Below are 20,759 nucleotides of genomic sequence, written 5' to 3'. Positions count from 1 at the left end.
CAAAGAGCGCGGCAGTTCCTTTCTTGGCGAGGTACAAACACTACATTTCTTGATTTTGACAATGTTTACTATCGATGTTTAACTACTCGATAGATTTTCTTGGGAAATCCATGTTTGTGCTGCTACTTTCCAACATCTCGACGACTCTGCTCATCGAAGGTCGATTTGCAGGTGCCGCTTGTATGCACCACAGACCAACTATGATGATCCTCCTTACAGACTCTCTTGTCTCATCACTGATGTCAGAAATACTATTGCAGAACTGATCCAAGTGATCATACAGCCACTGAGCAAAATACTTAGTGGTAGTGTCAGCACCAACATTAATACGTCTTTTTGCTCTAATCATCTCAAGGACCATCACGCCATAGCTGTAGACATCAGACTTGCTGCTGACTGCTCCGAATTTCCTGGACACTACTTCAGGTGCATCATAGCCATCTCTCCCCCTCGCATTTTGAGCGGATTTCTTGCTCTCTTTCCACAAGCACAGGTTGCTACTCCAAAATCAGATATCTTTGGACATAGCTCCTGATCCAGTAGAATGTTTCTTGGCTTGATTTTGAGATGCATGATGTTCGCATTGCCGCTTCCGTGGAGAAACTCTAGCCCTCTCGCAACACCAATTGCAATTTCATATAGTTTCTCCCAGTATATCCAAAGGGAATAATTCTCCTCTATAGAGTCATCATTGCTGAAAGCATAGGTTTCAAGGGAACCATTTGGCATGTACTCGTAGATTAGAGCTCTTGCTGTCCCTTGCAAGCAGAACCCCAGCAGAGGAACAACATTGGCATGCGAAATTGTGCCAATGCTGGCAACCTCGTTCAGAAACTCCTTGTCATTACCTCTGCAATTCTTCAGTAACTTAACCACTATCTGATGGCCATCACGGAGGTTGCCTTTGTAGACATCACCATAGTTGCCTTGGCCTATCTTGTGAGCAAAGGTTTTGGTCATTCTTTCAACTTCCGAATAGCTGTATCTTTTCAGATGTTGAGCTCGCTGTTTTTTCTGAGATGGCTCTGGCTTTGGAGGGGTCGTCAATTCTTGTACAGGAGGATGCTGCCCGTGGCCGTGGTGTTTTTTATGGCACAGGAAATAGGTTATAAGAAGCAGGAACAGTAGTAGTACGCCGGCGAAAACTCCTGCTATTATATCTGCATGGCCAAGAGCCCAAGAGGAGGTTGAAAATGCATGGAAATGAACTGTCAAAAAAATCACAAATCTTTGATGTTACAGTTTCTTGAGTTCCATTACAAGTCTAGTGTCAGTCTGTCATATAGATTAGAGAAATTCTGGGATCCCAATGCTAACAATGCATAAATCACTCGATTTCAATTGTAAAATCGCAACTGGCCGGGATAATAGTGCAGCACTACATACTGGATTAGAAAGTCAGAATAGACAAAAGTTAACCACTTACATATTCTCCCCCGCAAAAAAAAAAAAAAACCACTTACATATTCTCCTTTTGTTATGTGAGGATGCGCCGGCTCCTGCAATTTGTCAAAGAAAAGAATTGTCATTGGCTTGATGTCAAAGAGACCTACAAAGTTTACTACTCGCATTTATCACTTATTTGGTAGATAACACAATTATTATTATTATTTTAGTAGTAGTAGTCGTGGCGTCAATTCTTTTCTTTGATAGCCACTCTGCTTGTCCTTTTGTGTTTATGAGCTTAAGACGGTAAACCACATTCTCCTCGATTACGTGTTCACTCGGCAAACTTGGCACCGTTTGTTGTTGCCCCTTGGCTGGACTGCTCTCCCCCCTTCCTGCGACAGTTCACTTCAGGACTGGTGGCCATCTTCTAGGGCTTGTTTGCCTGAGCATCTTCGCTCCGGCTTTGACTTACTGCTCCTTCTAGTCTTTTGGCAGCTGTGGAAGGAGCGGAACTCCAGGGTTTTTGACTTGGTACTCTCCTTAGTCCCCATTCTCATTGATTCCATTCACTCGGAAGGTTGTTTGTGGTCTGCCTCGGGCATTGTCACTTTTGGGGATTTGCTGGGAGTATAGTGTGGCGCCACCCCCTCCCTCTTGTTTGTTGAAATAGTTTTTCTTTTCGCAGTTGGTTGTTAGAGTGGTTTTTTTACTATCCCCCTCCCGGCATTGGCCTGTCTAGCGGATTGCGTTGTGTAACAAAACATCTATTCTTCTAATATATTGATGTGTGATCCTTTTGCGTGTTCGCAAAATAAGTAGTACCAGTAGTGTCGTACCAGTTGGCTTGTTCCTGTTCTGCAAGGCGGCCTGCAGCTTCACACTGAAGCTGGAGTCCTTGTCGTAGGAGCGGCTCCACAGCATGATGCCGCCGTAGTTGGCCGCGCCTTCCACCATCGGCAGCACCTGCGACGCGAGCGTGTCCGCGTCGACAAACCCGCTGTTCGCAGCTTCCAGCGACGCCGGCAGCCCCAGGAACACGGTCGACGCCGGCAAGCCGGCCGTCCACTGCTGCCACGCGCTCCGCAGCGCGCTCGCATCCCCTGGCGCGGCGGCGTACTGGCACGGCGGGTTGTTGTAGAACTGCACCCACACGTGGTCGAACAGCCCCGTGGCGAGCGCCGCGGCGAGGGACGCGTCCGGGTACGGGCACTGCGGCGCGGCGGTGAGCAGGTACGTCGTCTTGCCCCACCGCGGCGGCCGCGGCGCCCTTGTGTACAGCGACGCCAGGTTCCTGGCGAGGTCGTCGTAGAACCTGGAGGGTGACTCTATGTCGAAGTCGACGCCGTCGAGCACGGCGTCGCCGAGCGGGCGGGGCGCGCCGGTGGCGCCTTCGCCGCCGAGGAAGTTGTCCCAGAGGTACGCGGCCAGGTCCCGCGCGTCGGAGGGCGACGACAGGTTGTACCCAAGTGCGCCGCCGCCGATGCTGAGGAGCACCTTGACGCCGGCGGCCTGGCAGGACGCGATGTCGGCGGCGAGGGACGCGCAGGTCCCCGACGGGGCGTCGCAGTGGTCGGCCAGGTTGAGGACCGGGGCGCGGCCGGCGCCGAACGTGGAGAGGAAGGCGAGGTTGACGTACGCGTAGAGGCCGGTGCCGCATGTCTCCCCGAGCGTGCCCTCGCTGCCATTCTGGCCCCAGTAGACGGCGATGTTGGCTCCGCCCGACGCCGCCATCGCTAGGTCGACGGTGGACATCGACAAGAGCACGGACGCCAAGAAGCAGAGCTTGCCGTACATGGCGGAAGCCGAAAGGTGCCGAGGCGGTGCGTTCAAAGTGCAGATGTGCTGCAAACATATAGTTTGGTTGATTTATGGAGGAAATGGTGCGGTATATTGAGGAGTTGGAATTCGTTGCAAATGGCAAGGCGGCCGTGTTGTCTCTTGTGCATGGATTAGTCAGGAGAGTAGGCTGAAGCGGACATATGGAAGCTGTTTAGTTTGTCACAGGCTTGAAAACTTCTGTGCTTACAGTATATATTTTTTTCTTTGAACTACAAAAATGATCGACAGGTTTATTATAGAAGGGAGAAGAGGGATGTGCCACTTACATGTGGGGTCCACTACCCTTTAATTTATTTTTAAACTGAAATGCGACGTAGGCGGCCACGTACTTTATGCCATGTTTAGATTCAAACTTTTTTTTCTTTAAACTTTCAACTTTTTCGTCACATCGAACTTTCCTACAAACATAAACTTTTAACTTTTACATCACATTATTTTAATTTATTTAAACTTTTAATTTTGGCATGTAACTAAACACAGCCTATATTGCGTGGAGAACGGAATTCAAACTCAATGACAACATGGGGTACCTCAACTAAACTTATTCTTTCCCAATCCAACAGCTCAAGGCCCACTAGAGATGAACAGAGAACAAATCCAACACCAGAATCCGACTGACACGTATGCTAATGCTAAGCATCGCATCGCCCTTCGTCACGCCACCGCATCCTTCTCCCGCAGCTCGCCGCGCTATACCAGCCCATCCCCCTCGACCCTCCGTATGCAGCCAGCCGCGCTAGCCTTCTCTGCGCTCGCCGCATCCTGAGCCACCGCGGTCGCCGGGCCTTGACTCCGGAACCGGTTCGGGCGACGGCGGACGGTGAACTTCTGAGATCTGAAGTCTGAACTACTACTCTGACTTCAGGTAAGCTCTGACTCTGAAACTGCGATATCCAGTTTAAAGTTCAAGTATCCGTAGTTCCGCATTGCAGCGCAGATGGGAATTTTAGTTGCGGTTTCTAATTTATACAGTATTCTATAGAATTTGGAACTGTTTGAAACCATAGCCAACCGATGAATTTGTAACGTACAGTCAATCTAGAGTATAACTGGGCAAAAGAGGGTCGACATTGTAGTGAGTTTGGTTTCATATTCCAAATCTCTTCTTACATTTTGTTACTGCTAAATAGTATTTGCAGTTGTACAACACTGGAATAAGTGAGCAACAATGTTCATACAATCGAAATTTGTGGATGCTTACCAGCTCAATAGCACTTTTGGTGGCAATTCCAGACCGCCCGTGCTACCTTCTAGCATTTCAACGACTCTAGTCATCGTTGGGCGGTTAGTTGGAACTACTTGTATGCACCACAGTGCAACCACTACCATCTTTCTTACAAGCTCTGTGGTCTCACCATCAATCTCAGAAGAACTGATGCAGTATTCATCTAGATGTTCGTAAATCCATTGTGGGAAATAGTGGCTACTAGATTCACTATTGGCATCTATGTTCCTCTCCCTTGCCCCAACCATCTCAAGGATCATCATTCCATAGCTATAGACATCAGACTTGCTAGTTATTGCTCCAAACTGCTTTGAATAGACCTCCGGGGCAATATAGCCTATTGTTCCTCTTGCACCGGCAATGGAGACGATACTCTCTTTGTTAGCACAAAGCTTAGCCATTCCAAAATCTGAGATCTTAGGGCAGAATTCTTGATCTAGTAGAATGTTGTGGGGTTTAATATCGAAATGCACAATGCGGGTACTGCATCCACGGTGAAGATACTCAAGCCCTCGGGCAATTCCAACTGCTACATCAAATAACTTCTCCCAAGTTAATGAAAGTTCGCCTTTGGAGTTCTTGCGGAAAGCATATCTTTCAAGTGAACCATTTGGCATATACTCATAGATCAGAGCCCTTTTGGATCGATGCAAGCAAAATCCTAACAGAGACACCACGTTGACGTGAGAAGTTCTACTAATACTAGCAACCTCATTGATGAATTCTTCACCGTCACCCTTGGAGTCCTTTAACATCTTGACTGCTACCTGACGGCCATCAGATAGGTTGCCTTTGTAAACAGCACCAAATCCACCGTGACCTAGCTTTTCAGCAAAAGATTTTGTCATCCTTTTTACTTCTGTGTAAGTGTATCTCTTTGGATGTAGGGTTCCATTCCTTTGTAGGAAGGACTCAATCCTTGGTGTTCCCTTTGAAATCCTTCTATGCCTATACTTCTTCAGACTGAACAAACACGCAAAGTAAAGTAAACATAGCAAAAGGACGCTTGAGGTGCCTGCTATTATATCTGCATGTAGATAATTTGGGAGGGGGAAGGCATCAGAACGGAATGCAAATTTCTAGTTTTGCTGTGGAGTTTATCCATTAGATCACTACAGCATAGCCAGAAACTGATAGAGGCATGAAGATTTGGCTAGATAGGAGCAAAGCATGTACAGTATAGTTCATAAAGGCATAGATAATGCATAAAATTCATTTTGAATTTCCATGGCAGATTTCGACTTTCTATAGCACAAATTTTTCTGTCTTAACAGATTGTGGACACAATCATTTTAAAAACACATGGCCAGAGTGAATCTATATGGACGCAAATAAGAACCATATAGAGATTGAGTAGTCTCTTACAAAGTTTTTTTCTCCTCTCTAGGCTTGAATCTCCTGCAATATTCAACCAGAAATTCTTGTAAATAGATTAAATATGAAGTTACTAATAAATAATTGCATATTTACATTATTTGCACTATACTTTTTTCCCAAGATGTTGCTTGCACTATACTGACAACACACTTTCGTATGAATAGTTTTCACATTTAGGATTGGTAACATATACTCTGTAAATTGTTGCTGGCAATGGTATATCAAGGGCTGGCCCGGGGCTAGGCTTCCACTGTCCTGGCCCAAATGCCTGGTAGGGGGAACAGAGTCCGGGGATGCTTATGCCCATAAACTAGCTAAAAGGTTTTCTCTAAGTTTGCATGTAGCCTTTGATGCAGCCATGCAGATCCATGAGACCATGACACCATTATACCCTGTATTGACCTGCATAACACTCTTCTCATGAAAAAAAATAAAATCCACACCTTGGAAAACACCTAAATCCTGGACAAAAAAAGTTCGGGCGATTTCAAAAGAGGAAAAAAGAAACAATAAGAGAAGAGGGTAGTACAATCGTCCGATGGCTCACCGGTTAGGTCGCTGGCACTGCACCTGAGAGAGCATTCTTCCATTTGGGCACAAGCAGCTCACGAATTCCCCGGCTTGGCTAAAACCGCACCGTCCTTTGGACTCCTCGCACTGCGTACAATTGGGGGGCCTCCTGCTATCGTTCACTGACAACGGGAAGCCCTGAAGAAGAACCTGCCTGTATCCACCCTTCCTCCATGCGTCACCTTTTGGGTCCATCGGTTCATATTTGACCACAGGAACTTCGTAGATTTTCTGGCAAAACTGCGTCCAGCTCCCAGGCGGCACTTGATCCTTCGGAAGCACGTAGGACTGTCCAGTGAGACCGATAAAGCTGCAGGTGATCGGATCGATGTTTTCCGGTGGGAGGAAGAGATTCGGGAAGGAGCAGCCGAGAAAGAAGACGAGGTAATCCAACGACATGCCAGCAGGGCAGAACAGCCATGAGCCCTGTGCGAAGGTCACGTTGTGATCGACTCTTGGGCAGCCGCTGCTGTCGTCGACGACCTCCTGATCGACCAGGGACACGTTGGTGGTGCTCCCGTAGTTGATGTAGTTAACCTTGTACTTCTCGGTGCCGTTGAGTTGCAGGATGGGCTTGCCGTCGTCATAATCGATCGCCAAGCCGGGGTATCCGCAGTATGAGTTGCTGGACCCGATGATATCTTTCGTCTTTGTAGCAAAGTAGAACGGGTAGCTGATACTGACGTTCCCGCAGGTGGTTGGTTTCTGCAGGCACATGGAGGTGTCATAGGTGTCATCGGAAGCATCGCCATGGGAAGCGGCAACCAAGAGGAGGAGGAGCGGCAGCAGCCGGGAATACAGCGAGAGAAGCATGGCTAGCTAGAGATCGAAGTCAGCATGAGCAAACAGTTAGGTTCTGAAAAATGGTTAGATGACTTGATGCTTAGTGCCCCGCCCGCCCGTCTGTTTACTAGTAAGCAGAGAGCTGGTACAGACATACAGTTGTTTGGCAGATATCGGGGAAGATGAATGAGTTACGGTACATGACATTACATGGCAAGATTAGTATTCGTAGACGTCTAGTCAGGGCCACTACGGTCTTCCATTTTGCTCCGGGAGACACGGTGCGTATCGACGTCCACATAATGCTCAAGACGGATTTTACACTTTTTTGTACGGGATAATTTCCATTTTGGATTACCAAGTACCAAAGTATAAGAAAACGACGGATCGAGGTGGCAATGACATGCAATTAGACGTTTGGATGAGATTTCAAATGAGTGATTAATAGTAGTTGTTTTGATATTGTTTCAAAGTTGTTTTAAACCCTAGGGTCTATGAATATTATGCACATAGATTTTCAACAACATATTAGTGAGACTAGGAATATGCCGCTGGTTTTAATATCTTCGAACGTGTGTTAAGGAGTGTGAGTGTATCTTCGAACGTGTGTTAAGGCAGGTGTGTAAGTGTGGTGTTACATGTATAGTGGTGTATGGATGTGTATCAATCATGTAATAAAAAAAAGTTAATCATCAAATTTGCATGACTTACTTGATGCAGACCTGCAATCCTGGCTCTGGCTGCCCACCTTCCCGTCGGAGCACAAACAACCTAGGAATATCCTGTTCTGGCTGTAGGAGCAGTACCCCCGGGATTGCTCGCACTTGTTGCATTGATCATCTTTCCTTGAGTTCCATGCCAGGTCGAACCCCTTATTAAGCACTTGACCGTATCCACCACTTGGCAGCGCACTCTGGTTACTTGAATTAAGAATACTCCCATTTACCGGCACGACGATGACCTGGCTGCAGCGCCTGGCCAATTCGGACTCTGCTGGTGCCTCGAGCTCGCCGGAGGTGAACACGAACGAATCTCCACCGTCAGGACCGTTGCTGAAGGTTTTGCAGTTGATTTGGTACTGGTCTGCAACACTAACCAGCCCTGGAACGATTGGTGGTGCAAGGTTGAGTTTGCAGCCGAAGAAGAAGGTGAGGTTGTCAGGGGAGCCGGTGTATTGAAGCCACTCATAGGCCTGGCCGAAGGTGAAGTTGTGGCGCACTCTGGGGCAGCTGCCGCCGCGGAGCGCATCGGTGTCCGCGAGCACGATGGTTTGACTGTCGTAGATGATGTTCAGCACAGTGTAGTTGTCTCCACCGAGTAGGATGGTGGGAGTCTCGTTCCTCCCGGGCCGGTCCCGGCTGCAAAAGATCTTCAAATCGGTGTAGCCGCAAGAAAACTGAGTGTAATCATAGGTTTCGCCGGTTGCGTTGGAAAGATAGAAAGGATATGAGATATTGACGCCGCCGCACTTGTATGACTTGGAGCAAATGGAAGTGTTGTAAGTGGGTGGGAGAGGCGAGCCATGGGAAACGGAGGCATGGACGCCGATGAGGAGGAGGGAGAGGAGCAAAAGCGGTAGGTGAGCCATGGCGAGACGACGTGAAAAGAGGCGTCCCCGTGTGGCCGTGCTCTGTTCGTTTGCTCTATATATCCAGACAACGAGTTTGGTTTTTGCTGAGATGTAGTTGATTTGACCGGCATTAGCGACTTCAGTACACGGTGCTAGTAGTCAATTTCGGAGTACATCAATTGACTAACTGGACTACTAGCAGCGTTGAACATGACAGGAAATTTTAGACCTGATCTGATTTCTTTAATCCCAACTTCCTAACCTCACCCAACTACTCCCTCAGTTTAAAAAGAGTTGCCCCATCTGTCACACAATATAAAAGATTTTAAAGACACGTGACGCATCCTATTATACGAAACTGGACATCTGATTTTTGAGGGATGTGACGTATCCTAGTACTACGAATCTAAACAAATATATTTAGATTTGTATTACTAAAATATGTCATATTCCTCCAAAATCCCTTATACTCCCTACATCCCTAAATGTTTGACGCCGTTGACTTTTTTAAACATGTTTGACTGTTCATCTTATTCAAAAATTTTAAATAATTATTAATTCTTTTTCTATCATTTGATTCATTGTTAAATATATTTTTATGTATATATATAGTTTTACATATTTCACAAAAGTTTTTGAATAAGACGAATGGTCAAACATATTTTAAAAAGTCAACGGTGTCAAACATTTAGGTAAGGAGGGAGTATTATGGGACGGAGGGAGTAAGATACAACCTCAAAAGTGATTTTTAATATATTTTTTAGATAGATGGAGTAAATACTATCTCTGAACCTTTATATTTTATAGAATGAATGTAGTATTTTTTCCGTTTCAAAATATAAGGGGCACAACTACCTTTAATTAAAAGGCTACGGTCTTCCATTTTGCTCCGTTGAGACACGGTGCGTATCGACGTCCACATAATGCTCAAGACGGATTTTACAATTATTTTGTACGGGATAATTTCCATTTTAGATTACATCTGAACGGCAAAGATATATAGATTTTAGGGGTCTACCGAGTATAAACAAAATGACGGAGGTGTCATGCACTTGGACGTTTGGATGATATTTCAAATAAGTGACTAATAGTTGGTTTGATATTGTTACAAAGTTCTAAGAAAAACAAATTTGCAGGACTTACTTAATGCAGACGAGTCGCTGGCACAGTTGTTTCTGCAACCCTGGTCGCCCACCTTCCCGTCGGAGCACAAGCAACCTAGGAATGTCCTGTTCTGGCTGTAGGAGCAGTGCCCCTGGGATTGCTCGCACAGGTTGCATTGTTCATCTTTACTTGAGTTCCAGGCCAGATCGAACTCATCTTAAGCACTTGACCGTTCTGCTCACCTTCCCATCAGCGCACAAGCAACCTAGGAATATCCTGTTCTGGCTGTAGGCACACTGTCCCTTTGATTGCTCGCACTTGTTGCATTGATCATCTTTCCTTGAGTTCCATGCCAGGTCGAACCCCTTATTAAGCACTTGACCGTATCCACCACTTGGCAGCGCACTCTGGTTACTTGAATTAAGAATACTCCCATTTACCGGCACGACGATGACCTGGCTGCAGCGCCTAGCCAATTCGGACTCTGCTGGTGCCTCGAGCTCGCCGGAGGTGAACACGAACGAATCTCCACCGTCAGGACCGTTGCTGAAGGTTTTGCAGTTGATTTGGTACTGGTCTGTAACACTAACCAGCCTTGGATCGATTGGTGGTGAAAGGTTGAGTTTGCAGCCGAAGAAGAAGGTGAGGTTGTCACGGGAGCCGGTGTATTGAAGCCACTCGTAGGCCTGGCCGAAGGTGACGTTGTGGCGCACTCGGGGGCAGCTGCCGCCGCGGAGGGCATCGGTGTCCGCGGGCACGATGGTGCGATTGTCGTAGAAGATGTTCAGCACAGTGTAGTTGTCTCCACCGAGTAGGATGGTGGGAGTCTCGTTCCTCCCGTCCCGGTCCCGGCTGCAAAAGATCGTCAAATCGGTGTAGCCGCAAGAAAATGGAGTGTAATCATCGGTTGCGTTGGAAAGATAGAAAGGATAGGAGATATTGACGCCTCCACACTCGGATGACTTGGAGCAAATGGAAGTGTTGTAAGTGGGTGGGAGAGGCGAGCCATGGGAAACGGAGGCATGGACGCCGATGAGGACGACAACGAGGATGAGAAGAAAAAATTGTGAGCAAAAAGTGTGGTAGGGGAGCCATTGCGACACAGTCTGCTCTGTTTGTTTTGCTCTATCCTCACGCGTTTTGTTTTGTGAGAATCCCCGTATGCAAGTCGCGCGAAGACTTGTAGTTGACTTGATCGGGCGTTAGTGACTGGGTTGGTGGGGACTGGGGAACACGAAAGCCTGCGATTTTTCAGCCCGAGCGACACAAGATGGAAACTAAACAGCCAGTAGTGGCAGGCGAGCTACTGAAGCCCATCAATTGATTTTGTGTTTGTTGCCAGAACCATGTGTTTGCTGTATCCGTTGAAGTGGAATTATTATCAGGTGTGAGCTAAATATTGGTATGATGCACATGTCCACCCTCCACCGCGTGAGTTGCTAAGCAAAATACATACAAAATACTTGAAAGCCATATGCACAAGCAAAGCAACTAGGCCCATACCGCAGTGGTCGTCGGTGATCGCGCTGCCGTCGCAGAAACAGGTGAAATCCATGGTGGTGGACGTTCCGGTGTGCCGGTAGCCGCACAACCCGCCGGTTCGCTCGCATTGGCCGCACTTCTCGGATTGAGCGCTGTAGGTCAGCTCGAACCCCGCGCTCAGCACATCGCCAAATGATCTGTCCGCGGGAGGAAGACCCCCGTGCGCATCCACCATGGCCTTCTTGTGCGCATCAATCACCGGCGCCACCACCACCATCTCGCACTCGTAATCGTACGCTTCACCCGTGATCCAGCCATCCAGGAACACGTACGAAGTACCGATGTGCTCTGGTCCAGCTCCACATCGAGTTAGCTTCACAGCGGAGGTCGAGGACAGCAAGGAGGAGTTGCTCTTGCATTTGTAGAGGAAGGTGATGTTGGAGTCAGAGGACGCGAGCTGCAGCCAGGAGTTGTCGTCGATGGTGAGATTGGCGTGTAGGTGCGGGCAGCTGCTGTTTGTGTCAGAGTGTTCCATGTCGGCGTCGGTGAGGGAGATGGTGTGCTTGCCGTACTCGATGTCCAAGACCCTGTACTGGTGTGTCCGGAAGGGGAGAATCAGAGTGGTGCTGTCCACGCAGAGGAGACCAAGGCCGGGGTAGCCGCAGTCGAAGGCGGAAGCGTTGAGCAGCCAGAAGGGGTAGGCCACGGTTTGGCCGCCGCAGGTGGCGTTGCGGCAGGCGGAGGGGGAGGCATCGGCCGCGGCGAAGAGGACGAGCACGACGGAGAGGAGGAGGAGTAGAGGCGGCATGGCTTGTGTAGCTGTGTGAAGGAGGCGTAGTGCAGACTGTAGAAGACTGCTGCTTTTCGCCGTGATTGTGCCGCACAATTATATCACCCGACTCCACTATACAAATTTGTGCGGGAGTCGGGTGATATAATTGCTGAAAACGACCAGTGGGCGTGGAACAAATCAGAGTCTGAGAGAAGGCTCTTTCCTTGCTTGCTTGGCTCCACAAATTTATTACTTGGACTATCCCCTAGTACTTGATTGCTGTTCGGGATCATGCACATTTTGGACCTACACACATGCATTGCTGTTTATTATGTACTTTTAAAATTTTTAGTTCCGATTAAATTGTAGTTTGAATGAAGGCTGTGTGACAGAAAAAAAAATCTTTAGGACTTTATTTAAAATTTTGGCCCGAAGAAAAAAATACCGCGTTGAAGTTTTTCTATCCTTTTTTAGGGAAGGTTCTTACCTAAATATGTATAGTAAGTTCTCTTACCTACGGCTGTGTTTCTTTACGTGGGTTGGAATTCATCTCCTGCGCACGAAAAATAGAACGGTTTATTAACGCGTGATTAATTAAGTATTAGCTTTTTTTTCAAAAATAGATCAATATGATTTTTTTAAACTTTCATATATAATCTTTTTGCAAAAAAAAACGTACCGTTTAGTAATTCGAAAAACGTGCGCGCGGAACAAGAAGGAGAGAGGTTGGGAACACTGAGCAAAGAACATAGCTGGCTATACTTCACCTATAGACCTATGGCTTGTCCAACATACTTCCTCACAGTCCTAAAACCACCCAAAAATTTTCCTACATGGCATGGACAAAATAAGAAAAAAAATTCTCTAGGCTGGCGATCATGAGATCAGTGGGGGCAAATGCAAAGTAAATTGGACAATGGTTTGCTCACCCACCAAGCATGGGGGATTGGAAGTGTTGGATTTGGACAAATTTGTACGAGCATCGAGAATGTGATGGCTATGGTTCAGTTGGGAGAGCCCAAATAAGCCTTGGGCAGGGACACCACCTCCTTGCGATGAGATGGATATAAAATTGTTTGCTTCAGCAACTAAGGTGTCAATATGATATGGACACAAAGCGAGCTTCTGGAAATCAAATTGGATTGGCGGACAACCAATCAAGGAATTAGCTCCGACCTTATACAAACCTGCCAAAAGGAAATGAATGTTAGTCCAAGAAGGATTAGCAAAATGACCAATGGATAGCAAATATTAGGCACAACCTCACAGTCGAGCTTATCAAGGAATTCTTTGATGTCGTCTACCAGGTATGGAACAACGACATCATCCTCACAAAAGGTGTCAACGATACCAGAACTTGGCGATGAATACAATCCGAGGTCAACCTACATAGCACAGTTTAATGGAAGGATAAGCTCAACTGCAGCAAAACTAATTTAGAAGCAATGGACACCTTGCAAATGCAAACACTTTGCATGTCTCTTGTTGCAGAATAGGATTTTGACAATGGATCGGTTACATATCTGTCAATGACCAAATAATTACTTGTCAACTATACTATAGGAACCTAGAAACCACTCAACACTTCTTAAAGATTGCACTTTTGTGCGTCAAATCTAGGAGAGTATTCTGAGAGAAATAGACCATCCACGTTTGCTGGAATGGTGGATCAGAGGAACATCTCAAAAAGGGAAAAACAAAGCTAAAGCACTTAAATCAATCCACTTGTTGATAATATGAAAAATATTGTGTGAACGAAATAAGAGACTGTTTCGGAATAAAGAGAAAAAAATGTCGCAACTATTGACCAAAATACAAGATAAGATTAGCTATGGAGCATGTGTGGAGAAAAAAAACATCACGAGAATATCCGCTTAAGTTTCTATGTTAGCGTGTTTCTGTTTCTGTTTTCTTCTTCCTTTCCATCACTATTTTGGTGCTTAGTTTGGCTTCGGTTTCGATAAAAATTGAGCGACTAGGACTCCAGAAAACATCAATTTTGCAGGTATGCAGAGACCCACGATGCTGGAACCACTGTTTATGCAATCCTGGCCGGCCAGCCAGCTGCTTTCCCGTTGCTCGAAGCACGTGCAAACCTACAGATATACTCCCTCCGTCCCAAAAAAAAATCAACCTAGGAAGGAATGTGACCCACTCCTAAAACAAAACAATATATGTGGACACAGGGACATGGTTCATGTCCCTGTGTCCACATACATTATTTTAGGAGGAGTCACATCCCCTTCAAGGTTGATTCTTTTTGGGACGGAGGGAGTACTACTCTAATGGGCCGATGAACTACTATGGTATAAATAGGCTATTGGATTGATAATAAATGATTTAAAATTAGTAGTTGGCTATACTATTAAACTTACTCTTATTCCAGGTAGCGTGATGCTTGTAACTACAAGCAACACCGTGAAAACCAGGCGTTAAAACACAAGCCCTAAAAAACAAGTTCTACTAGTAGGGAGGAGAAAACAATTCGAGAAGTTTCCGATTTTCGGATGTGTTTTCGAAAACAGAAAGCGTCCGTCGGAACTTTTTTGAAAATTTCAAAAACGAAATGAATTTTAAATTTTCTTTTTCTCATAAACAAAAACAAAAACGAATACAGTAAGGCTACTATCTATCAAAAACTGAAAACTAATTCGAAAACTTTCTGGAAACATAGAACTAATTAGTTTCAGCCTTCTCTACTCGATGTTTAGATTTCTAATGAGTATTGAGGTGGTTAGTTGAATGAAGGTATTTTTTTTAGTATGGTGCTTTAGATATATTTTTCTTTTGCCTAATTACTATTTTATGATATACTAATTATAGTTATAGATGAGTTTCTTATTCTCCTTGAAAGTGCAATGTACAACTAGTTATATTACTATTAAAATTGATAAAAACTAGAAATGTTGATTTATTATTATAGAAAAAATAAGGAGCAATAAATCTCTTCGTTGATTTGAGAAATTCAGTTTGAGGGATTTTTATATTCCGACAAATATCTGATTTGTACTCGCCCTTTTCTCATTTTCGTATTCTGTAGTATTCGATATTTCAATTATGTTTCCGTATCCAGGTAAATTTCGAGGGTGGGATAGAGTATCTACTAGCGTTTTTCTTCTCGCAAACGCTATTTTCTCGATGGATGTCTGGATGGAGTATCTGCTGGGGATGGTCTTAGGTATGTAAAATGATCTGGTTTCAATAGTTCAGGTTACTCTATATTGGTATTGTGTTTTGAGGATGGAATTCAAACTCATGGGGTACCTTAAGTGAACTTATTCCTTCCCAATCCTTCAAGTCCAAGGCCCAGTAGAGATGAACAGAGAAGAAGTCCAACACCAGAATCCGACTGACACGTACGCATGTAACGCATCGCATCGCCCTTCGTCACGCCGCCGCATCTTCATCCGCCCGCAGCGCGCCGCGCTATACCAGCCCATCTCCCCCGATACTCCGTATGCAGCTAGCCGCGCTAGCCTTCTCTGCGCTCGCCGCATCCCGAGCCGCGGCGGTCGCTGGGCGTTGACTCCGGAACCAGTTCGAGCGACGACGGACGGTTAACTTCTGAGATCTGAAGTCTAAACTACTACTCTGACTTCAGGTAAAGCTCTGACTCTGAAATTGCGATGTCCAGCTTACAGTTCAAGTATCCGTACTTCCGCATTGCAGCGCAGATGGGAATTTTAGTTGCGGTTTCTAATTTATACAGTATTTTATAGAAATTGGAACTGTTTGAAACCATAGCCAACCGATGAATTTGTAACGTACAGTCAATCTAGAGTATAACTGGGCAAAAGAGGGTCGACATTGCAGAGAGTTTGGTTTCAAATTCCAAATCTCTTCTTACATTTTGTTACTACTAAATAGTACTATTTGCAGTTGTACAACACTGGAAGAAGTGAGCAACAATGTTCATTCAATCGAAATTTATGGATGCTTACCAGCTCAATAGCACTTTTGGTGGCAATTCCAGACCGCTCGTGCTACCTTCTAGCATTTCAACGACTCTAGTCATTGTTGGGCGGTTAGTTGGAACTACTTGTATGCACCACAGTGCAACCACTATCATCTTTCTTACAAGCTCTATGGTCTCACCATCAATCTCAGAAGAACTGATGCAGTATTCATCTATATGTTCGTAAATCCATTGTGGGAAATAATGGCTACTAGATTCACTATTGGCATCTATGTTCCTCTCCCTTGCCCCAACCATCTCAAGGATCATCATTCCATAGCTATAGACATCGGACTTGCTACTTATTGCTCCAAACTGCTTTGAATAGACCTCCGGGGCAATATAGCCTATTGTTCCTCTTGCACCGGCAATGGAGACAATACTCTCTTTGTTAGCACAAAGCTTAGCCATTCCAAAATCTGAGATCTTAGGGCAGAATTCTTGATCTAGTAGAATGTTGTGGGGTTTAATATCGAAATGCACAATGCGGGTACTGCATCCACGGTGAAGATACTCAAGCCCTCGGGCAATTCCAACTGCTACATCAAATAACTTCTCCCAAGTTAATGAAAGTTCGCCTTTGGAGTTCTTGCGGAAAGCATATCTTTCAAGTGAACCATTTGGCATATACTCATAGATCAGAGCCCTTTTGGATCGATGCAAGCAAAATCCTAACAGAGTCACCACGTTGACGTGAGAAGTTCTACTAATACTAGCAACCTCATTGATGAATTCTTCACCGTCACCCTTGGAGTCCTTTAACATCTTGACTGCTACCTGGCGACCATCAGATAGGTTGCCTCTGTAAACAGCACCAAATCCACCGTGACCTAGCTTTTCAGCAAAAGATTTTGTCATCCTTTTTACTTCTGTGTAAGTGTATCTCTTTGGATGTAAGGTTCCATTCCTTTGTAGGAAGGACTCAATCCTTGGTGTTCCCTTTGAAATCCTTCTGTGCCTATACTTCTTCAGACTGAACAAACACGCAAAGGAAAGTAAACATAGCAAAAGGACGCTTGAGGTGCCTGCTATTATATCTGCATGTAGATAATTTGGGAGGGGGAAAGGCATCAGAACGGAATGCAAATATTTAGTCTTATCCATTACAGCATAGTTGAATACTGATATGGGTACAAAAGATTTGGCTAAATATTAGCAAAGCCAAAGCATGAAGAGTGTAGTTCATAAAAATAGTCCTATTACTTCCTAAATGGCTAGTGCATAAAATTCATTTTCAATTGCCATGGCAGATTTCAGCCCTGTTTGGCATAGTTCCAGCTCCACCTCTCCTGGAGATGGAGCTCAGCCAAACAATTTCAACTCCACTTAAAATGAGAGCGGAGCTGGGTGGAGCACTCTTACAAAATGAAATAGAGATGTGGAGCTGGGTTTTGGCTGCTCCACAACTCCACTCCAGAACCAACTCCTGGAGCTAAATTTTCGAGTCTGGTGTAGCACAAATTTTGTTGTCTTATTAGATTGTAGACGAAATCATTTTAAGAACACATGGCCAGAGTGAATCTATATGGACACAAATAAGAAGCATATAGAGAAAGATTAGTCTCTTACAAAGTTTCATTCTCCCCTTTAAGCTTGAATACCCTGCAATATTCAAACAGAAATTCATGTAAATAGATTAAATATGCAGTTACTAATAAATAATTGCATACGTGCAAATATATTTGCACTATACTTTTTTCCCAAGATGCTGCTTGCACTATACTGACAACACAATTCTGTATGATTAGTTTTTCGCATTTAGGATTGGTACGTAACATATACTCTGTAAATTGTTACTGGCAATAGTATATCAAGGGCTGGCCCAGGCCTAGGCTTCCACTGCCCTGTCCCAAATGCCCGGTAGGGGGAAAGGAGTCCAGGGATGCTGATGCCCATAAACTAGCTAAAAGGTTTTTCCAAGCTCGCATATAGCCTTTGATGCAGCCATGCAGATGCATGAAACCATTTATGTACTGTATTTGATTTGCATAACACTCTACTCATGAAAAATAAATTCCACACCTTCTCGAAAAGGGGACAGTAATCCACCTAAATCCCGGACCAAAAAAGTTCAGGCTATTCCAAAAGGAAGAAAACGAAACAAGAAGCGAAAAGGGTACTAGGGTTAGTACGATCTTCAGATGGCTCACCAGTGAGGTCGCTGTCATAGCACCTGAGAGAGCGCACTCGTCCGTTTGGGCACAAGCAGCCGATGAATTCCCTGGCTTGGCTGAAACCGCACCGTCCTTCGGACTCCTCGCACTGCGTACAATTGGGGGGCCTCCTGCTATCGTTCACTGACAACGCGAAGCCCTGAAGAAGAACCTGCCCGTATCCACCCTTCCTCCATGCGTCACCTTTTGGGTCCATCGGTTCATATTTGACCACAGGAACTTCGTAGATTTTCTGGCAAAACTGCGTCCAGCTCCCAGGCGGCACTTGATCCTTCGGAAGCACGTAGGACTGTCCAGTGAGACCGATAAAGCTGCAGGTGATCGGATCGGTGTTTTCCGGTGGGAGGAAGAGATTCGGGAAGGAGCAGCTGAGAAAGAAGACGAGGTAATCGACCGACATGCCAGGCAAGAACAGCCATGAGATCGGTGGGATCGTCATGTTGTGATCGACTCTTGGGCAGCCGCTGCTGTCGTTGACGACCTCCTGATCGACCAGGGACACGTTGGTGATGCTCCCGTTCCCGTAGTTGATGTAGTTAACCTTGTACTTCTCGGCGCCGTTGAGTTGCAGGATGGGCTGCGCGTCGTCGCAATCGATCGCCAAGCCGGGGTATCCGCAGTATGAGTTGCTGGACCCGTTGATATCTTGCGTCTCCTTAGCGAGGTAGAACGGGTAGCTGATACTGACGTTCCCGCAGGTGGTTGGTTTCTCCAGGCAAATCGAGGTGTCGTAGGTATCACTGGAAGCATCGCCATGGGAAGCGGCAACCAAGAGGAGCAGCAGCAGCAGCAGCCGCCGGCGGCATAGCAGGAGAGGCATGGCTAACGAGCTCAGAGAAGGCGTTTTTTTTTTTTTTTTTTTTGGGGGGGGGGGGCTTGCCTTTAGATTAATTTTGTGGTGGACTGGTCGTTGCCGCCACTAACCAGCCTTGGATCGATTGGTGGTGAAAGGTTGAGTTTGCAGCCGAAGAAGAAGGTGAGGTTGTCACGGGAGCCGGTGTATTGAAGCCACTCGTAGGCCTGGCCGAAGGTGACGTTGTGGCGCACTCGGGGGCAGCTGCCGCCGCGGAGGGCATCGGTGTCCGCGGGCACGATGGTGCGATTGTCGTAGAAGATGTTCAGCACAGTGTAGTTGTCTCCACCGAGTAGGATGGTGGGAGTCTCGTTCCTCCCGTCCCGGTCCCGGCTGCAAAAGATCGTCAAATCGGTGTAGCCGCAAGAAAATGGAGTGTAATCATCGGTTGCGTTGGAAAGATAGAAAGGATAGGAGATATTGACGCCTCCGCACTCGTATGACTTGGAGCAAATGGAAGTGTTGTAAGTGGGTGGGAGAGGCGAGCCATGGGAAACGGAGGCATGGACGCCGATGAGGAGGAAGAAGGGGAGCAAACGCGGTGGGAGAGCCATGGCGATACGACACAATACAGGCGTCCCCGTGTTCTGTTCGTTTGCTCGATCCGGAGTAGTCCGGACGAGTTTGGTTTCTGCTAAAAAAGAATCCATCGAACACTTGTTAGTTGACTTGACCGGGCTTAAGCGACTCAGTACAAGGTGTTAGTCCGTCTCTGTGTACGGCGCAATTTAGGCTGTGTTCCCGACTCCGCTATCTTGTGGGCACGTTTTTTAAACTGCTAAATAATATTTTTTAAAAAAATATATATGAAAGTTGCTTTTAAAAATTATATTAATTTATTTTTTAAGTTAATTTTAGCTAATATTTAATTAATCACGTGTTAATGAGATGTTCTGTTGGATAAGTTCCAACTGGATAACCGACCGCTTTGACACGATGGGAAACTATGGGCGTGATTTAATTCTTTTCCAATCATAACCTTATATCAATTTTTGAACAATGATAAAGAAATTTTCATTGCCAATTTTTCGTGGGAAGGTTGTTTAAATTTGGATTCCAAACTTTGGCTATATTTCTTGCAAAAAGTAGATTAATTATCATTTTGTTTGATTTAATACTATCACCAAACTTGTGTTTTGTGTTTATGTGAGCCATGGGCAATTCAACAAGTCGAACAATTTGATAGGGTCAATTTGCTTTCTCCATACCAAATGAACCCTCCATCCCAAAATATAACAATTTCTAGTACTTCAAATTTATCTTAAAATATAATAATTTCTTCATTTACATTATCTTTTCAACTAATAAAAAATAAGTTCACGTGTCCAAACCAAACAAACGTTGCAACATCTCGTGTTGTAAGTTAAATGTACTCAACTACTCCCACCGTGAAAAAGGATTAGAAAAATAAGCCACCACGTATTGATTTTTTTAAAACAACTTTTCAATAGAAACTTATTGAAAAAAAAACACCGTTTAACAGGGTGAAAAACATGCGTGTGAAAAACGAGGGAGTGAAGTTGGAAAGTGTTGCAAAGAACACAGCCTTAGGTGGTGTTTGGATCCAGGGACTTAACTTTAGTCTCTGTATTTAGACACTAATTTAGGGTATTAAATATAGACTACTTACAAAACTAATTACATAAATAAAAGCTAATTTGCGAGA

The 20,759-nt window shown here is 45.4% G+C and overlaps 5 protein-coding genes across 6 annotated transcripts; all 5 read right to left on the bottom strand.

The window, feature by feature from the left end:
* Positions 1-82: 82 nt before the first annotated feature.
* Positions 83-960, bottom strand: LOC127784864 (PR5-like receptor kinase). The gene is given in 2 exon segments (XM_052312305.1): positions 83-495; positions 498-960. Coding segments are annotated over 2 exon segments (876 nt in total).
* Positions 961-1,816: 856 nt separating this feature from the next.
* Positions 1,817-3,183, bottom strand: LOC127784782 (acidic endochitinase SE2-like). The gene is made up of 2 exons (XM_052312190.1): positions 2,226-3,183; positions 1,817-1,884 (listed from the first exon to the last, which is right to left on the bottom strand). The coding sequence occupies exons 1-2, from the start codon at positions 3,181-3,183 to the stop codon at positions 1,817-1,819; spliced, it is 1,026 nt and encodes a 341-aa protein (XP_052168150.1).
* Positions 3,184-4,105: 922 nt separating this feature from the next.
* On the bottom strand, positions 4,106-12,203 carry LOC127762468 (LEAF RUST 10 DISEASE-RESISTANCE LOCUS RECEPTOR-LIKE PROTEIN KINASE-like 2.1). Of its 2 annotated transcripts, none has more exons than XM_052287005.1 (3): positions 11,361-12,203; positions 5,819-5,851; positions 4,106-5,480 (listed from the first exon to the last, which is right to left on the bottom strand). In XM_052287005.1, the coding sequence occupies exons 1-3, from the start codon at positions 12,145-12,147 to the stop codon at positions 4,426-4,428; spliced, it is 1,875 nt and encodes a 624-aa protein (XP_052142965.1). In that variant the 5' UTR covers positions 12,148-12,203; the 3' UTR covers positions 4,106-4,425. The 2 variants fall into 2 exon arrangements, with proteins under 2 accessions (XP_052142965.1, XP_052142958.1); XM_052286998.1 differs by lacking the exon at positions 11,361-12,203 and adding an exon at positions 7,895-9,240 and having other exon boundaries at positions 4,116-5,480.
* Positions 12,204-15,705: 3,502 nt separating this feature from the next.
* LOC127762485 (LEAF RUST 10 DISEASE-RESISTANCE LOCUS RECEPTOR-LIKE PROTEIN KINASE-like 2.1) lies at positions 15,706-19,077 on the bottom strand. Its single transcript, XM_052287011.1, has 3 exons — positions 18,217-19,077; positions 17,636-17,668; positions 15,706-17,103 (listed from the first exon to the last, which is right to left on the bottom strand). The coding sequence occupies exons 1-3, from the start codon at positions 19,058-19,060 to the stop codon at positions 16,049-16,051; spliced, it is 1,932 nt and encodes a 643-aa protein (XP_052142971.1). The 5' UTR covers positions 19,061-19,077; the 3' UTR covers positions 15,706-16,048.
* An 8-nt stretch (positions 19,078-19,085) lies between these two features.
* LOC127762513 (uncharacterized) lies at positions 19,086-20,651 on the bottom strand. Its single transcript, XM_052287026.1, has one exon. The coding sequence runs from the start codon at positions 19,741-19,743 to the stop codon at positions 19,123-19,125; it is 621 nt and encodes a 206-aa protein (XP_052142986.1). The 5' UTR covers positions 19,744-20,651; the 3' UTR covers positions 19,086-19,122.
* Between the last annotated feature and the right edge of the window lie 108 nt (positions 20,652-20,759).

This window comes from Oryza glaberrima, chromosome 1 (assembly GCF_000147395.1).
Source record: "Oryza glaberrima chromosome 1, OglaRS2, whole genome shotgun sequence".
In the NCBI taxonomy this organism is placed as follows: domain Eukaryota; kingdom Viridiplantae; phylum Streptophyta; class Magnoliopsida; order Poales; family Poaceae; genus Oryza; species Oryza glaberrima.
Note: the sequence above shows the minus strand (reverse complement) of the source record. Positions and strands in the feature narration are given on the sequence as shown.

Bases quoted from the DNA above. Each gene is read 5' to 3' on its own strand.
- LOC127762485 (XM_052287011.1), bottom strand. From the start codon at position 19,060: ATGCCTCTCCTGCTATGCCGCCGGCGGCTGCTGCTGCTGCTGCTCCTC. The intron at 17,669-18,216 runs GTGAGCCATCTG...TGAATATTGCAG, and splicing joins CTATGACAGCGACCTCACTG to GGTATTCAAGCTTAAAGGGG. The intron at 17,104-17,635 runs GTAAGAGACTAA...ATCTACATGCAG, and splicing joins AAAGGGGAGAATGAAACTTT to ATATAATAGCAGGCACCTCA.
- LOC127762468 (XM_052286998.1), bottom strand. From the start codon at position 8,771: ATGGCTCACCTACCGCTTTTGCTCCTCTCCCTCCTCCTCATCGGCGTC. The intron at 5,852-7,894 runs GTAAGTCATGCA...TGAATATTGCAG, and splicing joins GGATTGCAGGTCTGCATCAA to GAGATTCAAGCCTAGAGAGG. The intron at 5,481-5,818 runs GTAAGAGACTAC...ATCTACATGCAG, and splicing joins AGAGAGGAGAAAAAAACTTT to ATATAATAGCAGGCACCTCA.
- LOC127784782 (XM_052312190.1), bottom strand. From the start codon at position 3,183: ATGTACGGCAAGCTCTGCTTCTTGGCGTCCGTGCTCTTGTCGATGTCC. The intron at 1,885-2,225 runs GTACGACACTAC...CTCCTTCCACAG, and splicing joins GAACAGGAACAAGCCAACTG to CTGCCAAAAGACTAGAAGGA.
- LOC127762513 (XM_052287026.1), bottom strand. From the start codon at position 19,743: ATGGATTCTTTTTTAGCAGAAACCAAACTCGTCCGGACTACTCCGGAT.